Source organism: Oryx dammah, unplaced genomic scaffold, assembly GCF_014754425.2.
Source record: "Oryx dammah isolate SB20612 unplaced genomic scaffold, SCBI_Odam_1.1 HiC_scaffold_17, whole genome shotgun sequence".
Lineage (NCBI taxonomy): Eukaryota > Metazoa > Chordata > Mammalia > Artiodactyla > Bovidae > Oryx > Oryx dammah.
Genome location: NW_024070201.1, coordinates 41,405,355 through 41,425,352, shown reverse-complemented (window position 1 = coordinate 41,425,352; position 19,998 = coordinate 41,405,355). Strand labels below are relative to the sequence as shown.

Here is a 19,998-nt window from a genome sequence, read left to right as displayed (position 1 = left end):
GCACTGGAAAAGACCTTGACCCTGGGAAAGATTGAGAGCAGGAGAAGAGGTTGACAGAGGATGAGACGGTTGGATGGCATCACTGCTCAAAAGACATGAGCTTGAGAAAACTGCGGGAGACAGTGGGAAGGGAAGCCTGGCATGCTATAGTTCAAGGGGTTGCAAAGAGACACAACGCAGCGGCTGAACAGCAAGGTGCTATGTGTTGTGCCAGATCCAAAAGAACTGGGGTCTCTGCCCTTGAGGAGCTTACAGTTTATGTCTAAGTATGTGGACTTGGTTGTCAGTAGCAAAGAATATAACTGAATCCACAAAGAGTGACAGACAGGGTTTTGAAGGTTAAGAGTTTAAAACTGAGGAGCAGAGGGCCACAAAGAACAGCATTCTGGATGGAGGTAAAAGAAAGGAGATACAGAAGCAGCCAATGGAAGCCGTGCTATGTTCACTTCATTTTTTTGCTACCTTCCTAGCAGTACAGTTACCAGAAGAAGGAGGGAGAAAGTCTTGCTGTTTGTCCTTATTAGACCACTTGTAGAATGGAGAATTCAGTTCTCTGTCCCCCTACTCTGAAAAACAAATTTACAGATAAAAGATCATCCAGGAAAGCCTCTGGGATATAGAAAAGACCAATATAAACAAAGGCTGAAGGAACTGGGGAGGTTTATCCTGGAGAACAAAAGGCTCAGTGAGAATTTGAGTAGTGTGTTCAAGTCTTTGACGACTGAGAGAGAACAGACTTGTGTGGTGGAATTCCAGAGGGTACTGTCACTGAAATTAGTAGAAAACAGTAATAATTAGTAACAATGATAGTTAATTTTTATAGATATATATTTTTATGAGCCAGGCACTGTTCCGAGTATTTTACATATACTAACTCACTTAACTCTCTCAAGAGTCCTCTGAAGTAGATCATATTACTGTCATTTTCTTTTAAAAGATGAGGATACTGAATAAAAAGAGGTTTAATAACTTGTCCAAAGTGACAAGGAGTAAAGGAGTAAAGTAAGGAGTAAAGCCAGGATTTGAACACAGGCAATTTGGTTCTAGAATCTGTGCTGTGCTGCCTTAGGAGAGCCGGATTTTGCTCTAAGGAAAATTATGCAAAAGGGAAAATTACACAGTGATTAAAGCTGTGTATCAAAAAGCTTGTCTTTCTGAGGCAGTGAGTCCCACACAACTGCAGGTGTTCATGTTCAAGCTGGACTACCACTTGGCTAAATATGGTAAGTCTTGCTACGCAAAGTGCTATCCATAGTGAGCAGTAGTGACAACATCTGAGAGCTTGATAGAATCTCAAGCTTTTTCTCAGAACCACTGAATATCAAAGTTTAAGAAGCACTGTAGTACAGGATCTTCATGCACCAGGGAGTACTAATGCAGAGGTTAGGAGCATGGCTGTATTGCCAGACAGGCCTGAATGTGAATCTCCGCTAGACCAGTTTCTAGCCATGTCATCATTCATTTGTCTAAACCTCAAGTTGCTACATCTGCAATGAACCAATATTTGTATTCCCCTGGGATTGCTGTGATTTAATGGGTTTATAAAAAGGGCTTCCCTGGTGGCTCAGATGGTAAAGAATCCACCTTCAATGCAGGAGACCTGGGTTCAATCCCTGGTTTGGGAAGATCCCCTTGAGAAGGGCATGACAACCCACTCTAGTACTCGTGCTGGAGAATTCCCATGGAAAGAGCAGCCTGGAAGGCTACAGTCCATGGGGTCGCAAAGAGTTGGACACAACTGAGCGATTAAGCACAGAGCACAACGAGTTTATACATGTAAAGCACTCCTCACAATGCCTAATACCCTATAAGTACTTAGTAAATATAAAATACTACTAGAAACAGGTACCAGATATAAGACTGAATCAAATAAATACCTCTCAAGATCCCACTCAATTTGAAAAGTCTGTTTTTCTATGAACTAAGTATATCAGGGTGTAAAAAAAAAACAACAAAAACACAAAATATACAAAGGCAAGCAGCAGCCCTAACCTACCAATTACGCATTGAGTTTCCCAGTCTAGAGGGCACATGAAAAAGGGTAACACTCTTACCTTTCTCATTAAGATGACTGCAATAAGAAAAAAGTATTACTTTCATTTTCTACCACAGAGCCTAGTAAATACTATTTACTATTAAATGCTATTTTCAACTTTCAAAATAACTTAAAAAAAAAAATCACCGTTTTGAAGAGGGAAGGAATGAAAAACAGAAAATCAGATGTCTGTCTTTGAAAGATTAACTTAACAAAATACAGGAAAGATAAGCCTTAATGCTACCTAAAATACTCTAAAACTCATTTGGCATTTCATCAGTAACACTTGTACAGCCCAAGCCTAGAAAACCAAATAATCCTATTAAAGACAAACAGGAAAGAATAATTTAAAATACAATTTTACTACAACATAGTATTTGGAAACCAGCTGGTTAAGAATGGATCAGAAAATGCAACTGTAAATGGAGCAATAAAAATGAAGTTCTTGTTAAGCATATTCTTAACTTTAAGGTAAAAGATACTGTCAATACTGATTTGTGCTGTCTACCCTGTGTGATATAATAAGACAGGATGTCAACATGTCTAGACCCACGTAAGCCTTTTTCCAGTGAGGCATTCACAAATTTAAATTATGGTCATGGCTGTCAAATGGCAACAGGTGGGTGCATTCACATGCCAAAAGCATTATGGAGAAGGAAAAGAAAGTTTAGATAGAACAATGATATATTAGGCCTGAGTAAACAAGCACCATCACAGAAAATGCTGGCTGACCTCATTTCCTTCTGGTAACTCAGTACATGCAATATGTGCACCAACTACTTGTCCATTCCAGAATGGACTGCCAAGTCCTGGAGCCAATATTTACAACAGTAATGCTCCAATTAGTCAGATACCTTTAAGAAAAACTGAATGGTTTTACCAGATTCTTGGACCTAATTCCTTGAAGGGCTTTGATTGTCTAAGATCCTAAATGCATATTACAAGAGAGTATTAACTATATGCCTTGTCATTAAATGCAAGCAGGTTGAGTAGATTCATGGAAACTGGGTTGACAGAAACATTACCTGGTGTGAACCACTTTAGTTTTTCTTTAATGTGGCACTCTAACAATGTCCTGAAACACAGAATAGTCCAAAAGCAGATCTGGGATATAATACCATCTGAGACAAAAAGTAATGTGATTTAAGAAGTCACAGAGACCATTAGCAAAAATATTACTGTGATATTCAGTAGTTTGCATGTTGGAAAAGAAGAGAAACATGGCATTTATGCACTGCATACCTTCCCATCCAAAGACTAGCCTGACAAGATGTTACAGATGCTGAGTTTTCATCTGGGTCTTCAGAGGTGGAGCTCTGTGCCAATACTCCTGCTGCTTGACTTGTGATGTCTTTATAAAGCTGGATAAACTGGTACAAATTCATGATCCGTGATGCTTCCACAATGCCACTGCTTTTGTTAATCTAAAAATACAAAGAAAATGAAAAAAAAAAAGTTGATAATCTTTCTGATTGATTTTTTCCCAAAAATGGAACAACTATTTAGTCACCTAGGAAACAAAGTTTGCAAATTACCTAACAAGAGAGCAATAGTCTGAGCAAATGAATCATATCACTTCCTCTATGTTTGCAGGGTTCAAAATACACAATATTTTCTCATGTGATAGTCAAAACAACCTGTAGGGTTGACTAGGCATCAACCTGTTTAGTAGTGGAGGTCAGACAATTTTCCCAGACTTAAAAAATGAATTTTAGAGATAAATCCTTTTAATTTATTTAAAGAATTTCTTAAAGATTTATTTGAATCCAACAACCACTTGCCATTCTACTATAACTGAAAGAGATTAGTTTCTTGAATATCTTAAGTTCTATTACATACCAACACTTACAAACTGAAGCGAGAAAACTACAATAAAGTAAATCCTAACAAAAAGTGGTTGAATTTTTCCCAGAAAGTCATTTTGAACTTTAGCATGAAGTAGAATCATTGGCCTACAGGTTGTAACTCTCCCCACTCTAGCTTACATTCTCTTTTCTGATCTCATATTGCACTTTTGATGTCTTTTTTCTTAAAATCTATTTTTAATTGCAAGATAACTGCTTTACATCTAGCTTATATTCCTTTTAAAATATTTATTTATTTATTTTTGGCTGTGCTGGGTCTTCATTGCTGCACGGGCTTTTCTCTACTTGTGGTGAGCAGGGGTTACTCTTGAGTTGCAGAGTGTGGGCTCTAGGGTGTGCAGCCTTCAGTAGCTGCAGCTCCTGGGCTCTAGAGCAGAGGCTCAATAGTTGTGGTGCAACAGCTTAGATGCTTTGCAGCACGTGGAACTGTCCCAGATCAGTGATCGAACCCATGTCTCCTGCACTGGCAGGCAGATTTTTTACCACTGAGCGACCACCAAAGCCCCTAGCTTACATTCTTAATGTGAGGAGGTACTGGGGGCAAGCGTGAGATAATAGTTAAGAAGAGACAATATTGCTTTCATCTGTCTTGGGAAGTCATGTAGTATGGCATATATTCTCTTTTCAAATGAGCAAAGCCAGAAGGATTGAGGGCATCGTATTCTTGGATAAAGAACTTGAAGTAATCAGAGACAGGTTATAGAGATGTGAAAGACTTCCTGTCAACACAGGAGATACCACAGAAGACAGTGGGAACTATTAAATGCAATTAAAGTATGAAATCTATTAAGTGCATATCAATGTATATGGAATAAACAAAATCAGAAAGCATTTAGAAAGAATTGAAGAGTAGAGGGAGAGATATAGAGTAGGCCTTAAAATTGTAAAGTTTTTAAAAGTATTGCTGCAACTGGGGACATGAGAAAGTGAAGTGGTTTGATTATATTAAAAAACATGTTACAGCAACATTTCAATATTTTGAAGAATAACAGTTGTAATTAGCATTTATTATTACTTGAGAAGACAGGAAGAGAAAAAAGTTGGGAATCAAGTATGAATCGGACTCCATCTTGTGAAAATAAAAGAACCATTTCTAATAGAAAATTGATTCAGTTTGAGGAAGGTTAAGAATCTATCTAGAGATGCAAATATGTAAGAATCTTTGTAATAGATTATACATGGGGTAGAGAACAAACTGAATTACAGGTGATAGGAATTTAGGTGGGGTAACAAAGACTTTCAGAGTTGAGGAAACTGAGCCAGTCTTCCTTTGGAAATGCACAGTTCATTAGAAATTAGGGAATAATTCACATAAATTTAGTATTTAATAGCAAAGCTTATCAAACTGCAATGTTTAAACTGAAGTATAGTTGATGTATAATTACAGGTATAGTGATTCATAATTTCTAAAGGTTATACTCCATTTATAGTTATTATAAAACTATCTATATTCCCTGTATTGTACAATATATCCTTGTAGCTTATTTTACACCTTAGAGTTAGTCTTCTTAATCCCCTAGCCTTATATAGCCCCTCCTCTTTTCCTCTTCCCACTGGCAACCAACAGTTTCTTCTTTACATCCATGAGTCTACTTTTTTGTTATATTCACAAAAACTATATTATAATCATAGGATTTACAAAACAATGTTTACCAAGTATCCATTATGTGGGTGTTATAGGTACTATATAGGTAATACTGCTCTAGCACTAGTGACACAGTGTATAAAAACCAGATAAAAATCTCTGCCCTCACGAAGATTATTCTATAGGTTGGAGAGACAAAAATATAGATAAGGTGGAAATAAGTGTTATGAAGAATATTAAACAGAGGACAGAAAATGCTGAAAGCCTGCAGGGAAGGCCTCACAGAGGTACCATTTAGGAACTAAAGCAGTCCAAGAAGGAGTCATGTGGGTATCTGGGGAAAGAACATTCCAGGCTAAGAGAACAGGAAATGCAAAGGCAGATGTGAACCTGGCCAGTACCATACTGTCTTGATGACTGTAGCTTTGTAGTATAATCTGAAGTCAGGAAAGTTGATTCCTCCAGCTCCATTCTTCTTTCTCAAGACTGCTTTGGCTATTTGGGGTCTTTTGTGTTTCCATATGAATTGTGAAATTTTTTGTTCTAGTTCTGTGAAAAATGTCATTGGTAATTTGATAGGGATCACATTGAATCTGTAGACTGCATTTGGTAGTATAGTCATTCTCACAACAGTGATTCTTCCTAACCAGGAACATGGAATATCTCTCCATCTATTTATGTCATCTTTGATTTCTTTCATTAGTGTGTTTTAATTTTCTGTGTACAGTTTTTTTTTCCTTAGGTAAGTTTACTCCTAGATATTTAATTCTTTTGTTGCAATGGTGAATGGGATTGATTCCATAATTTCTTTCTGATTTTTCATTGTTAGTATATAGAAATGCAAGTGATTTCTATGTATTGATTTTGTATCCTGCAACTTTGCTAAATTCACTGATTAGCTCTAGTAATTTTCTGATACTATCTTTAGAGTTTTCTATGTATAGTATCAGGTCATCTGCAAACAGTGAGAGCTTTACTTCTTTTCTGATCTGGGTTCCTTTTATTTCTTTTTCTTCTCTGATTGCTGTAGCTAGGACTTCCAGAACTATGTTGAATAACAGTGGTGAAAGTGGACACCCTTGTCTTGTTCAAGATAGTATGGTACGGGCACAAAAACAGAAATACAGACCAATAGAACAAGATAGAAAGCCCAGAAATAAACCCATGCACCTATGGGTACCTTATTTTTGACAAAGGAGGCAAGAATATACAATGGGGCAAAAGTAGCCTCTTCAGTAAATGGTGTTGGGAAAACTGGACAGCTACATGTAAAAGAATGAAATTAGAAGACTTCCTAACACCATAAACAAATATAAACTCAAAATGGATTAAAGACCTAAATATTAGACCAGAAACTATAAAACTCTTAGAGGAAAACACAGGCAGAACACTTGATGACATAAATCAAAGCAAGATCCCCTATGACCCACCTCCTAGAGTAATGGGAATAAAAACAAAGTAAACAAGTGGGACTTGATTAAACTTAAAAGCTTTTGCACAGCAAAGGAAACTATAAGCAAGGTGAAAAAATAACCCTCAGAATGGGAGAAAATAATGGCAAATGAAACAACTGACAAAGGATTAATTTCCAAAATATATAAGCAGCTCTCATACAACTCAATACCAGAAAAACAAACAACCCAATCAAAAAGTGGGAAAAAGACCTAATCAGACATTCCTCCAAAGAACACATACATACATGTGCTAACAAACACACGAAAAGATGCTCAGCATTGCTCATTATTAGAGAAATGCAAATCAAAACTACAATGAGATATCACCTCACACCAGTCAGAATGGCCATCATCAAAAAGTCTACAAACAATAAATGCTGGAGAGGATGTGGAGAAAAGGGAACGCTCTTGCACTGTTTGTGGGAATGTAAATTGATACAGCCACTATGGGAGATGGTATGGAGATTCCTTAAAAAACTAGGAATAAAACCACCATGACCCAGCAATCCCACTCCTAGGAAACCAAAATTGAAAAAGACACATGTATCCCATTGTTCACTGCAGCACTATTTACAACAGCTAGAACATGGAAGCAACCTAGATGTCCATCAACAGATGAATGGATAAAGAAGTTGTGGTACATATACACAATGGAATATTACTCAGCCATAAAGAGTAATGCCTTTGAGTCAGTTCTAATGAGGTGGATGAACCTAGAATCTATTATACAGAGTGAAGTGAGTCAGAAAGAAAGATACATATTGTGTTCTAATGCATATATACAGAATCTGTAAGAATGGTCCTGAAGAATTTACTTACAGGGCAATGGAGAAACAGACATTGAGAACAGACTTGTGGACATGTGGAGAGGGGAGGGTGAGATGCATGGAGAGAGTAGCATGTAACTGACATCACCATGTGTAAAATAGACAGCCAATGGAGATTTGCTGTATGGCTCAGGAAATCAAACAGGAGCTCTGTATCAACCTAGAGGGGTGGGATGGGGAGGGGATGGGAGGGAGGCTCAAAAGGGAGGGGATATATGGATACCTATGGCTGATTAATGTTGAGGTTTGACAGAAAACAACAAAATTCTGTAAGGCAATTATTCTTCAATAAAAAAATAAATTAATTAAAAAAAAAAAAAAGAAGTGAAGCTGGCAAGAAGCACAGGGTCCAGCAAGGAGCCCAGGGAAGCTGGAACAAAATGAGAGGCAAGACTGGTAGAAAATGAGGTTAGGGAGTGACGTGGGGCCAAATGTATAGGACTTTGCTGATCACTGTAATGACTTTGGCTCTTATCTCAAGTACATGGCAAGTCACTGGAGGGTTTTGAGCCAAGGAATGTTAAGACCTAATTTCACTTCAGATTATCAGTGGAATAGATTGGTTGTTGATCTGAGACTAGATAGAACGGGGACAAGGGCAGAGAAGCAAGGAGACAGTTAGAAGGCAACTGGAATAATCCCAGTGAGAAATGATGGTTGTGAGGAATAAGGTGACAGTAGCAACAATGATAAGAGTTGGTCACATTCTGAATATATTTTTGAAGAACAACAGGATTCACTTATGCACTGACTGTGGGGTGGATATAAGAGAAAAAGAGAAGTCAAGATGATTCCAAGGTAACAAGACAGGTGACAATAATATAATTCATGAAACTTCTAAACAGCCACCTTAGTCCATAATTTTAGTTAGCTCATTAATTTTCTAATATTATTTCCACAAAATATTCCATTTAAACATTATTTAGATTATTTTTTGTTTAAACTGGTGGAAGAGGGGTTTTCTGTGATTTGTGGCTGATGGCAATTTAAATGACAGAGGAATGAACATTCTAGATGAGGGAACTCAATGAGCAGAGGCATTGAGATGGAAAAGTTACAGTGATACAGCCTTAAATTAGTTAAGCCTGGTGAGACTGTAGACTGCAAAAGGGGACAATGATAAAACAGAAAAGACAGTTTGGAGCCATACTGCAGAAGGCCTCAAATGCCAGGTTAATGAGTTGAATTATTTTTTTTAACATTTATTTAAATCACTGGGTCTTCACTGCTGTGCACAACCTTTTATTTGTTGTGGTGCACAGGCTTCTTTTTGCAGTGGCTTCTCTTGTTGCAGAGCACCAGCTCTAGGGCATACCGGCTTTAGTAGTTGCGGTACAAGGGCTCAGTAGTTGCAGCTGGAGGGCTCCAGAGCACTGGCTCAGGAGCTGTGATGCCCAGGGTTAGTTGCTCCGAGGGATGTGGGATCTTCTGGAATCAGGGATCAATCCCATGTTCCCCACTTTGGCAGGCAGATTCTTAACCACTGTATCACCAGGGAAGCCTGGGTTGGGACTATTTTGAAGCCAAGGAGGAATTGTTGAACTTTAAATAGAAAAGTGATCTGATGAGAGTTGTGCTTTAGAAAGGCTATTCTCATAGCATCACAAATTAGGAGAGGAGTCTCAAGGTGCAGAAACTAATCACAGAATCTAAAGTAATCTAGATGAGAAGGAAGAGAGGCTTAAGTATTAGTTACAGTCTCCTTGAGAAGACTCTTGAGAGTCCCTTGGACTGCAAGGAAACCCAACCAGTCCATTCTGAAGGAGATCAGCCCTGGGTGTTCTTTGGAAGGAATGATGCTAAAGCTGAAACTCCAGTACTTTGGCCACCTCATGCGAAGAGCTGACTCATTGGAAAAGACTCTGATGCTGGGAGGGATTGGGGGCAGGAGGAGAAGGGGATGACCGAGGATGAGATGGCTGGATGGCATGACGGACTCAATGGATGTGAGTCTGAGTGAACTCCAGGAGTTGGTGATGGACAGGGAGGCCTGTTGTGTTGCAATTCATGGGGTCGCAAAGAGTCGGACAAAACTGAGTGATGGAACTGAACTGAACTGAGAGTGTGAACTCTGTCTTACAAATAAACTAAAGTAAAACACAGTAGAGGCAAAACCAAAAAGATCAGCTGGATGGTTACTGTGGAAGAGAGAGCAAGAAAAGGAGAAAGAATGTGTATTTTTCCAGAAATGACCTTTGTCATTAGTTTTTATAAATTTACCGATGTATCCTCTGAAGTAGACTTTCAAATAGTCCTGAAAGATTATGTGCAGTGTTAACTTAATTTGAATAGATTTTACAAGTTTTAAGCCCAGTTCTTCATTTCTTCTTTACCTTATTTCTTTGTAAAGTCAAAGGTTGCAGATTCCCAAAGTTCTTTTGGGGAGTATGCATATTTATAGCACTGTGAAAAACCCCTAATGAATTTAATATAAATATAATCCCCAAAACAAACACAAAATGGAAAAATATGTGGTTGGTATACAATTTTTGAGCCCAGGAGTCAAACTATAAACAATAAACTGTGACTGTGGATCAAATTAATTCAGTGTGTATTCTGTTATTTCTAAAGGTGCAGAGATAATACATTCTATTATTTCAGCATGTATTCTCTTTCTTCTCACCTAGATTACTTTAGAGTCTATGACTAGTATCTGCACCTTCAGACTCCTCTCCTAATTCTAACTTGTGATGCTATGAGAATAACCTTTCTAAACCACAATTCTCATCAGATCATTTTTCTGTTTAAAATTCCTCAACAATTTGTAACATATTATACACTATATAAAGTTACACTGCTACCCAAACTAGTATCATATTATCTACTTCTGATGAATAATGTAAAAAATTTTGAATGATGGTTCTCTGGCAGCTATTATAGTGCTTTTTAAAATTTGGATTTAAAAGAAATCAATAAGCAAATGTTCAATGTGGATATACCCAGTTGAATGGTATTAAATGATACTGTATATTTTCTCTAAACCAACTGTAAACTTGAACAGGTGCCATTCAACTTCAGTCAAGTGTGGAATTAAGATCTTGGTCTTGGTCTTTGCTAATCTAATCCTCTTAAAAGTTCTTTTATTACTTAAATAGATTAGACCTTCAAATTTGATCAACTAGACAGAATCAATCCTACTACACTTATAGCTTAGTAGAGGCAATAAACCTATTGGGGCAATGTGGCGTATTATTTGGGTAACATTCAGGATCCATGATACAAAAGAAAAAAAAATCTCCTTACCCAGGAATTATTTATAGATTGATCAGGGGTTGAATTAAGGACATTCATGATTGCCCAACTTACTGTTGATAGGAATATGGATGATTTTATTGTATTTTAGAGCAGGGGCTGGGATAGGAGGAAGCTTAATAAAATTCATTCCTTCATCTTCACCAAAAGTTCACTGGCCTCAAAAAGGTTAAGAACCACCTATTCTAATCTACCCATTAGTGGATAAGGCTTCCTGATACTCTATGACTGCTGCCATCACAGTTTTTTACACAACTGTTATACTCATTTACCTTAAATTTAAAGATGAATTAAGAGACACAGTGTGCCTCTTAATTGATGGTGAAAAACCCTTAATTAACTAAAAATAACTTAAAAAAAAAAAACCCAAACCCACAATCCACTGTAAAACTAAAAATTACTTTTAACTCCCCCAACCAACCAAAAAACCAACCCTTTCTAATGGATTTTTAAATTATCATTTAACAAATAAAACCTAGTGTTTTTTAAAAGAAATGATTCCATAAGATACTTTAATTTTTAAGAAGTCATCTTAGAGCTATGTAGGGCATCACTTTAGGATACCACAGTCAGTTAAAATCCAAAAAGAGAGGTACAGGATAAAGCTGAGAGTTTACTACTGCCTTCCTTGAGTATAAAAATTTCTGCTATATGGTAATTATATAACCAGTGAAATTTAGTTAACCTGGAAGAGCCATCAAAATTATTTTACATAGTTTTACAAATAAATATTAACAAAAACTAAATTATAAATATTTATTTCTGCTATATTATAGCATACTAATAAATATGGTTCTAATCAACAAAATAGTTTAAGCTCAGGGGTGGAAGTTTCTATCACTCTTACCTTGGTACAGACCACTCGTACAACCACTTTCCAAAAGGCAGAGGAATCAGACCCAGGTTGTACCTCAAAGAGAAGATGTTTTTCCTGGCCAGAAGCCACTTTAGCAGTTCTGAAAAGAGGCAAACACATTCATTAATTTTATGAAAAGTCATGTAAAATAATGGAGCTATGAGACCAGATTCAAGAAAGTTTAAGACAGAGGAGGAAATGTGAAGAAAACACAGAAAGGCAAGTAACAGTAACAGTGATTGTAATAGTTAGATTCTTAAAATATAGGGATAGAAAATGTTTTGACTATACACATACAATTTAATTTCCAAAATGGACAGCATAGTGGAATGATGTTCATAAATCTATTTTTTTCAGATCTATATCTCAATGGTCTTTAAATTTCTAATAAAGACATTCAGGAAAAAATGTGTACAAAGAATCAGGTACTTCAAGAAAAAATTTGGCTGGTTTCATTTATCCCAATTTTGACTACCACCGCAGATATATATAAAATGTGAAAAAACTTGCTCTTGGTTGAGTCTTTCCTTAAGGAACAACACATACTTTTATAGATAATTTGAAACTGGACGAAGCAAATGATTTTGAGACATAGAACTTTACTCTCTTCCCCTAGCAGAGTCATTCTAATTTACAAAGAAAGAGAATACTAACAAAAGAATATAACACTTTTTAGGATAACTCAATATTGTGCATAAGTGTCAATTTATATCAGTTCAAAGACATATTAAGTATTTCAGCTCCTTTTTATTTTTTAAATCATTACATTTCTCTCTGAACACCAGTGGAGATATGACATTCAGAACTAAGTAACTTTCAGCTAAATAAATTGAGGCCATTGAAAATTAAGCAACTAGCCCTAGGTAAAAAAATCAGCCAGTTAAACTAGTACTGCCAGTTGTCAGTTCCATTTTCTGGCTATCAAGTCATGCTTCTTTTATGTAAGTTTAACTATATAACTCTCAGACAGCACTGAATTTGTGAAATGTCTAACTGTGGTCCACGGGAATTGGTTTTAAGAAGCAAATATAGTCAGAAACATTCTGTGCTAAATAAATAAAAGGGAGACACACTATACCACTGTCTCTGTATTACACAGTAAGCTTAGCTTGTGGATGCTTTCACAGGACACATTTTATCCAGTATCTTTAGACCAAAAAACAAAATTTCAAAGGACAGACTAGATTTTTTTTGTATATAAGTTCTAAGACTTTAAGGGATGGCAAATGTCATTGATTACTCATTAGAAAGTTGAAACAATAAACTTTATAAAAAAGTATTTCACTTTTATACTATTAAATTCACAATCCAATTTTATTTCCTAGGAATATGTTCTCAAAAGTAATGCCTCAAATGCTACCATTTGTATGATCTTAAAAAAACAAAAACAAAATAAAATGCTAGAGTTTTAAAAACCATGACTACATTTTTATTATAAAAGATCAGACAATAAACAAATACAAACAGAAGTTTATATTCCAACTTAGAAATCCATTCAAGAATTAAGTAGAGATTTAAAGAAAATGAAAGTTGCTCAGTTGTGTCTGACTCTTTGTGACCCCATGGACTATACAGTTCATGAATTCTCTAGGCCAGAATACTAGAGTGGGTAGCCTTATGTTTCTCCAGGGGATCTTCCCAACCCAGGGATCGAACCCAGGTCTCCCACATTGCAGGCAGATTCTTTACCAGCTGGGCCACAAGGGAAGGCCAAGAAAACTGGAGTGGGTTGCCTATCCCTTACCCAGGGGATCTTCCCGACCCAGGAATTGAACCAGGGTCTCCTGCATTGCAGGTGGATTCTTTTACCAACTGAGCTATCAGAGAAGTCCATTAAAGATTAAAAGATGACCAGAGATTTAAAGATGATAGCTAATTAGAAAACATTTATAAACAAAACATCCTATTCTCCGGTGATGACAAACAAATTGCTACCATATAGGTGTGTATCTGGCAGAATAATGGTTCAGTGGACAAACACAGATTTATTATCTAGATGAACTGGTTGATAGTCAGGCAGAAGCCTGAAGTGCCCTTTCACTATCCGAGGTGCCTTTCTCTAGGTGACTAATTGGTATATTCTCTTCTGTTATTAACCTTCTTCAGTGCTTTCAAACAAAGGTCAATTTATATGCCTCTGATCAAAATTCAATTTTAAGTTCTTTCCATTCTTTTAGTCCATTTCAAAATATGACATATTTTGAAACAGTCACATAGAAAGTCTTACAGAGAAGGCAATGGCACCCCACTCCAGTACTCTTGCCTGGAAAATCCTATGGATGGAGGAGCCTGGAAGGCTGCAGTCCATGGGGTCACTGAGGGTCGGACATGACTGAGCAACTTTGCTTTCACTTTTCACTTTCATGCATTGGAGAAGGAAATGGCAACCCGGTGTTCTTCCCTGGAGAGTCCCAGGGACCGGGGAGCCCAGTGGGCTGCCGTCTGCGGGGTCACACAGAGTTGGACACGACTGAGGTGACTTAGCAGAAAGTCTTAAGGTATTCAATAAATACTTGCTACCCACTGCTGCTGAAAACACGAAGTCTTACCAATCAACACCTCTGGTTATTTCTCAGACAATCACAACATTGGAGCATATGTTAGGGAGAAAAAATAAAATGAAAAAGAGCAAGTCTTACACATCATTAAGTTCTGCTACTCTTCCAAGAAATTCTTCATAAGTTAAGGAGCCACTTTCTCGAACCAATGTGACATGTTTTGCTACTTTTTCTGGTAACTTGTTAAGAACCAACTGTGTCTGATCCGAAATTTGCTGTCCCATGATGAGATGATGTCTTATGAAATCCAAAAAGTGCTGCTTCACATAGTTTCTGTCAAATATACATAAAAGTTACTTTTATGTGCAATATAAAAATGGCAATATACCCATCCCTTCAAGAAAATAAAAACAAGAATACTTTTAAATGCGATCTCAATAAACTTGCGTGAGCCTAAGGTGGAATTTAAACAACTATAAAGATTTACAGTTCTATTTTTCTAAAGATCATATAGTTAAATAAGAAAACAATTCATTTATTTTATTGGGAGGGTCCATTTCTATAATTTTGCCTACTTGGCAACCATTACACACACACACAGGCATTTAATTGACTGTATTTAACGGGAAGCTTATTTACCTCATATAATTTTCCTAAAAACATTTCCTGACTGCTCACCACATGTCAGGCTTCAAACTAAGGGCTTTCTTATACCATCTCATCTATTTTTTCCAATAACCCTAAGAAGTGGGCATTATTATAGCCCTAGTTGACAGATGAGGAAATAGAATTGAGTGACTTATCTAAAGTTAAACAGTTGGTAAATGGTTGACGTGAACTTTAAACTCATGTTTTTTAGATTCTTGTGCTTATATTCTTCAGTTCAGTTCAGTTGCTCAGTTGTGTCCAACTCTTTGTCACCCTATGCACTGCAGCACGCCAGGCCTCCTTGTCCATCACCAACTCCCAGAGTTTACCCAAACTTATATCCATTGAGTCGGTGATGCCATCCAACCATCTCATCCTCTGTCGTCCCCTTCTCCTCCCACCTTCAATTTTTCCCAGCATCAGGGTCTTTCCCAATGAGTTAGTTGCATCAGGTGGCCAAAGTATTGGAGTTTCAGCTTCAGCATAAGGACTGATCTTTAGGATGGACTGGTTGGATCTCCTTTCAGTCCAAAGGACTCTCAAAAGTCCAACAGCATAGTTCAAAAGCATCAGTTCTTCAGCGCACAGCTTTCTTAATAGTCCAACTCTCACATCCATACATGACTACTGGAAAAACCATAGCCTTAACTAGACAAACCTTTGTTGGCAAAGTAACGTCTCTGCTTTTTAATATGCTGTCTAGGTTGGTCATAACTTTCCTTCCAAGGTTATATTCTTAAACACTATAATATTCTATGATGTATAATCATGATATAATAGATCAGCTAAAATTTTTTATTGTAGAATTACTATATTTATAAATGTGCAACTTAATTCTAATTGTAAAATATATGTAGATTTAACAGATTTTTCAGCTAACTGAACTATTTTACATTTTCTGCTTAGGAAAAAAAAGATAGTGCTTTTGCTTTTTAACTCTTCTAGGAAGAAGCAAAAGCTGGAATCAAGATTGCTGGGAGAAATATCAATAACTTCAGATATGCAGATGACACCACCCTTATGGCAGAAAGTGAAGAGGAACTCAAAAGCCTCTTGATGAAAGTGAAAGTGGAGAGTGAAAAAGTTGGCTTAAAGATCAACATTCAGAAAACAAAGATCATGGCATCTGGTCCCATCACTTCATGGGAAATAGATGGGCAAACAGTGTCAGACTATCTTTTTGGGCTCCAAAATCACTGCAGTTGGTGACTGCAGCCATGAAATTAAAAGATGCTTACTCCTTGGAAGAAAAATTATGACCAACCTAGATAGCATATTCGGAGAAGGCAATGACAGCCCACTCCAGTACTCTTGCCTGGAAAATCCCATGGATGGAGGAGCCTGGTGGGCTACAGTCCATGGGGTCGCTAAGAGTCAGACACCACTGAGCGACTTCACTTTCACTTTTCACTCTCATGCATTAGAGAAGGAAATGGTAACCCACTCCAGTGTTCTTGCCTTGAGAATCCCAGGGACGGGGGAGCCTGGTGGGCTGCTGTCTTTGGGGTCACACAGAGTCGGACACGACTGAAGCGACTTAGCAGCAGCAGCAGCAGCAGCAGCAGCAGATAGCATATTGAAAAGCAGAGACATTACTTTGCCAACAAAGGTCTGTCTAGTCAAGGCTATGGTTTTTCCTGCGGTCATGAACAGATGTGAGTTGAACTGTGAAGAAAGAAAGCTGAGCGCCAAAGAATTGATGCTTTTGAACTGTGGTGTTGGAGAAGACTCTTGAGAGTCCCTTGGACTGCAAGGAGATCTAAACAGTCCATTCTGAAGGAGATCAGCCCTGGGTGTTCTTTGGAAGGAATGATGCTAAAGCTGAAACTCCAGTACTTTGGCCACCTCATGCGAAGAGCTGACTCATTGGAAAAGACTCTGATGCTGGGAGGGATTGGGGGCAGGAGGAGAAGGGGATGACCGAGGATGAGATGGCTGGATGGCATCACTGACTCGATGGATGTGAGTCTGAGTGAACTCTGGGAGATGGTGATGGACAAGGAGGCCTGGCGTGCTGTGATTCATGGGGTTGCAAAGAGTCAGACACAACTGAGCGACTGAACTGAACTGAGGTATTTTAAACTTAGAATTTATGTGACTTGTTTTCTAAATGTAAAAGTGATATTTTAGTTAAAAAGCTAGATTACTAATAACCTACTATCAATGGAGATCAATAAGTTATTGAATTGCCTTAATTTTAATCACAAAAGTTTATTTAGTAATCATTTAAATCTTTAAAGATTCTATGTATCATGGCTAGAGAAGAGTTGGATATGTTCATTCTAGATAGTTTTCTTTCCTTTGGTTAAAACAGAAAGTAAGATAAACTTTTAGTATTTATCTATCCTGATATGTTATATAACTGAATAAAGAAATCCGATTCAATATATATACCACTACTAATAACAGTAAAATCAACTAATATTTGTTGACCACTTCTATTGTGTTACAATCTTCTAGGCACTTTACATGTATTCATAAATTTAGTCATTTAAATCCTCATGACAACCATTTTATAGATGAAGAAACAAGATAGTTAAGGAAACAAGCACAGAGAGGTTAAAGGAACAAAGTCACAAAGCAAGTAAGAGTTTTTTAAAAAATAAAGTTGGCAAAAGAAAAAAGCATTAAAATAAAAAAAAATCTAATTGCCCCTCTTCCAAGAAATTCCATTTTATTTACCCATCAAAGACTATCATTTTACCTCACCTGAATTAATACTCATACCATATAAAGCAGGCAAAATAGTAACAATTTATAGCAAAAGTGTTGTCAGGAAATCTACTCTAACATTTAATTTTAAAAAGTAAATGTTAAAACTAAAATATTAACTATCCAACTTTAAAATATAAAATCATTTACAGTAAGAGTTCTCAGTCACCATAAATATGCAAATTTTGTCTTTTGGTATTCAAATCTAATATATTATATTTGAGGCTTATTCTTTTAGTCACTTTAACTATAGGAAAAGTACAACTGTTCTAAAAAGATAAACTCGACAATTACTGTTTTGAATCTGAGCCTACTTGGCAATGATAAGTATGTATTACAGAGATAAATGAAAGGAAGTTGTTGAGGAAGATCCAAGGCACTAAAAAAAAAATCTCTGAAGGCAAAATTATATATTTTAAATATAGCCAAGTGCATTCATAACAACTGTATTCAAAGAGAAACAAAGATTTTAGCCGAGAGGCGATCTCGAGAGTATTCAACATTAGTGACTCCTGAATTTCACAACCTAGTCAAGTCTCAAAGCCCCACGGTGCTGCACATTTGTTTCCACAGTGTCCAACAATAAACAAAAAAAATCCCTAAACTGTAACAAAAAATTTAAGAACTTACAACATAAGAAATAGAAGGATATATTAATACTACTAGAATAAAAGCCCTTCCCAAGAAGGGAGTACTTTCACACTGACATACACTACACACACTAACACTACTGTGCTTATGTTTCTTGTTCTAATCCAAACGTGCGAAAACATCATCAGGAGCCAAAGGTCGTACACCAGTGCTAGGGAGGCACTGTTACACAGCCTTTGAAAAATTAAATTCAATAAGCACCATATCCCCTGCACTGTGCTATGTTCTGGGGTTTCAAAAGTCAGTGCAAGAAATGTGGTTCTTGCCATCATGGAGCTTCTGATACCGTGGGGAAGAGACAGCAATTGCATAATAAATACATAACTAATAAATGATAGGGCTTCCCTCATAGCTCAGTTGGTAAAGAGTCTGCCTGCAATGCAGGAGACCCTGGTTCGATTTCTGGGTCAGGAAGATTCCCTGGAGAAGGGGTAGGCTACCCACTCCAGTATTCTTGGGCTTCCCTTGTGATTCAACTGGTAAAGAATCTGCCTACAATGCGGGAGACCTGGGATCGATCTCTGGGTTGGGAAGATCCCCTGGAGAAGGGAATTCCCACTCCAGTATTCTGGCCTGGAGAATTTCGTGGACTGTATAGTTCATGGGGTCGCAAAAAGTCAGACAGACTGAGCAACTTTCACTTTCACAAAATAGTAAGTGCTAAGGCAAACAAGTATAGGGTATTGAAAGCCTAAAGCCTATAAAATGGGGACTTGACCTAGTCTTGTCAGAGAAGTCCTCGGGCAAACATCTGATCTGCCATCAGTCAGAGTTACCCAGAGTAGAGGGACAGGGGCATGGCAAGGGGAGGACAGTCCAGGCAGAGGCTACAGCAAGTGCCTAACACAGGGAGGAGTATGCTAACTTTGAGGTAATTAAAAAAACTCAAGTTTGACTAAAACCTAGACAGAGGAGAGGGAGATTGCCACCAAGAGACTGGATATTTACCATTTTTGTTGATGACAAAGACAAGACTGCATGCCTGTTCAATTTGTGGATGACTAAAACTGGAATGAATAATATCCACAGAATACCAGAATCAAGACTGACAGTGGCTACTTATTTTCTGAAAATGAATAAATTATATAAAATATGACTAACTTGTTCAGGATCTAACCTAAATATGTTTTAAAATGCACATAAAGCACATAGGTAACATATGCTTCGGAGAAGGCAATGGCACCCCACTCCAGTACTCTTGCCTGGAAAATCCCATGGATGGAGGAGCCTGGTAGGCTGCAGTCCATGGGGTCGCTAACAGTTGGACATGACTGAGTGACTTCACTTTCACTTTTCACTTTCATGCATTGGAGAAGGAAATGGCAACCCACTCCAGTGTTCTTGCCTGGAGAATCTCAGGGACGGGGGAGCCTGGTGGCCTGCCATCTATGGGGTCACACAGAGTTGGACACGACTGAAGCGACTTAGTAGTAGTAACATATGCTTAAAAGTAATTAAAATATAAATGGTCTGAAGGTTCTAGTCAAATACTGATAAGAAAGATGCTAAAATAATCCTGAATTCTTGCTAGAAGCAGATGTCCAGAACAAGGGCCTAAAATTCCACTATGCTCTGTAATGGTTCCAACACACTGAAATTTGGACAGGGAGGCCTG

The 19,998-nt window shown here is 37.4% G+C and overlaps 1 protein-coding gene across 2 annotated transcripts in view; it reads right to left on the bottom strand.

The window, feature by feature from the left end:
• RNF141 (ring finger protein 141) overlaps nt 1-19,998 on the bottom strand; it is a 39,201-nt gene that overhangs the window by 13,492 nt on the left and 5,711 nt on the right. For both annotated transcript variants that reach the window (XM_040258395.1, XM_040258396.1), the window contains exons 2-4: nt 14,514-14,705; nt 11,866-11,974; nt 3,278-3,459 (exon numbers count right to left, since the gene is read on the bottom strand). In XM_040258395.1, coding sequence (XP_040114329.1) covers nt 3,278-3,459; nt 11,866-11,974; nt 14,514-14,656 — 434 coding nt within the window. In that variant the 5' untranslated portion in view covers nt 14,657-14,705. The remainder of the gene's footprint in view (nt 1-3,277; nt 3,460-11,865; nt 11,975-14,513; nt 14,706-19,998) is intronic.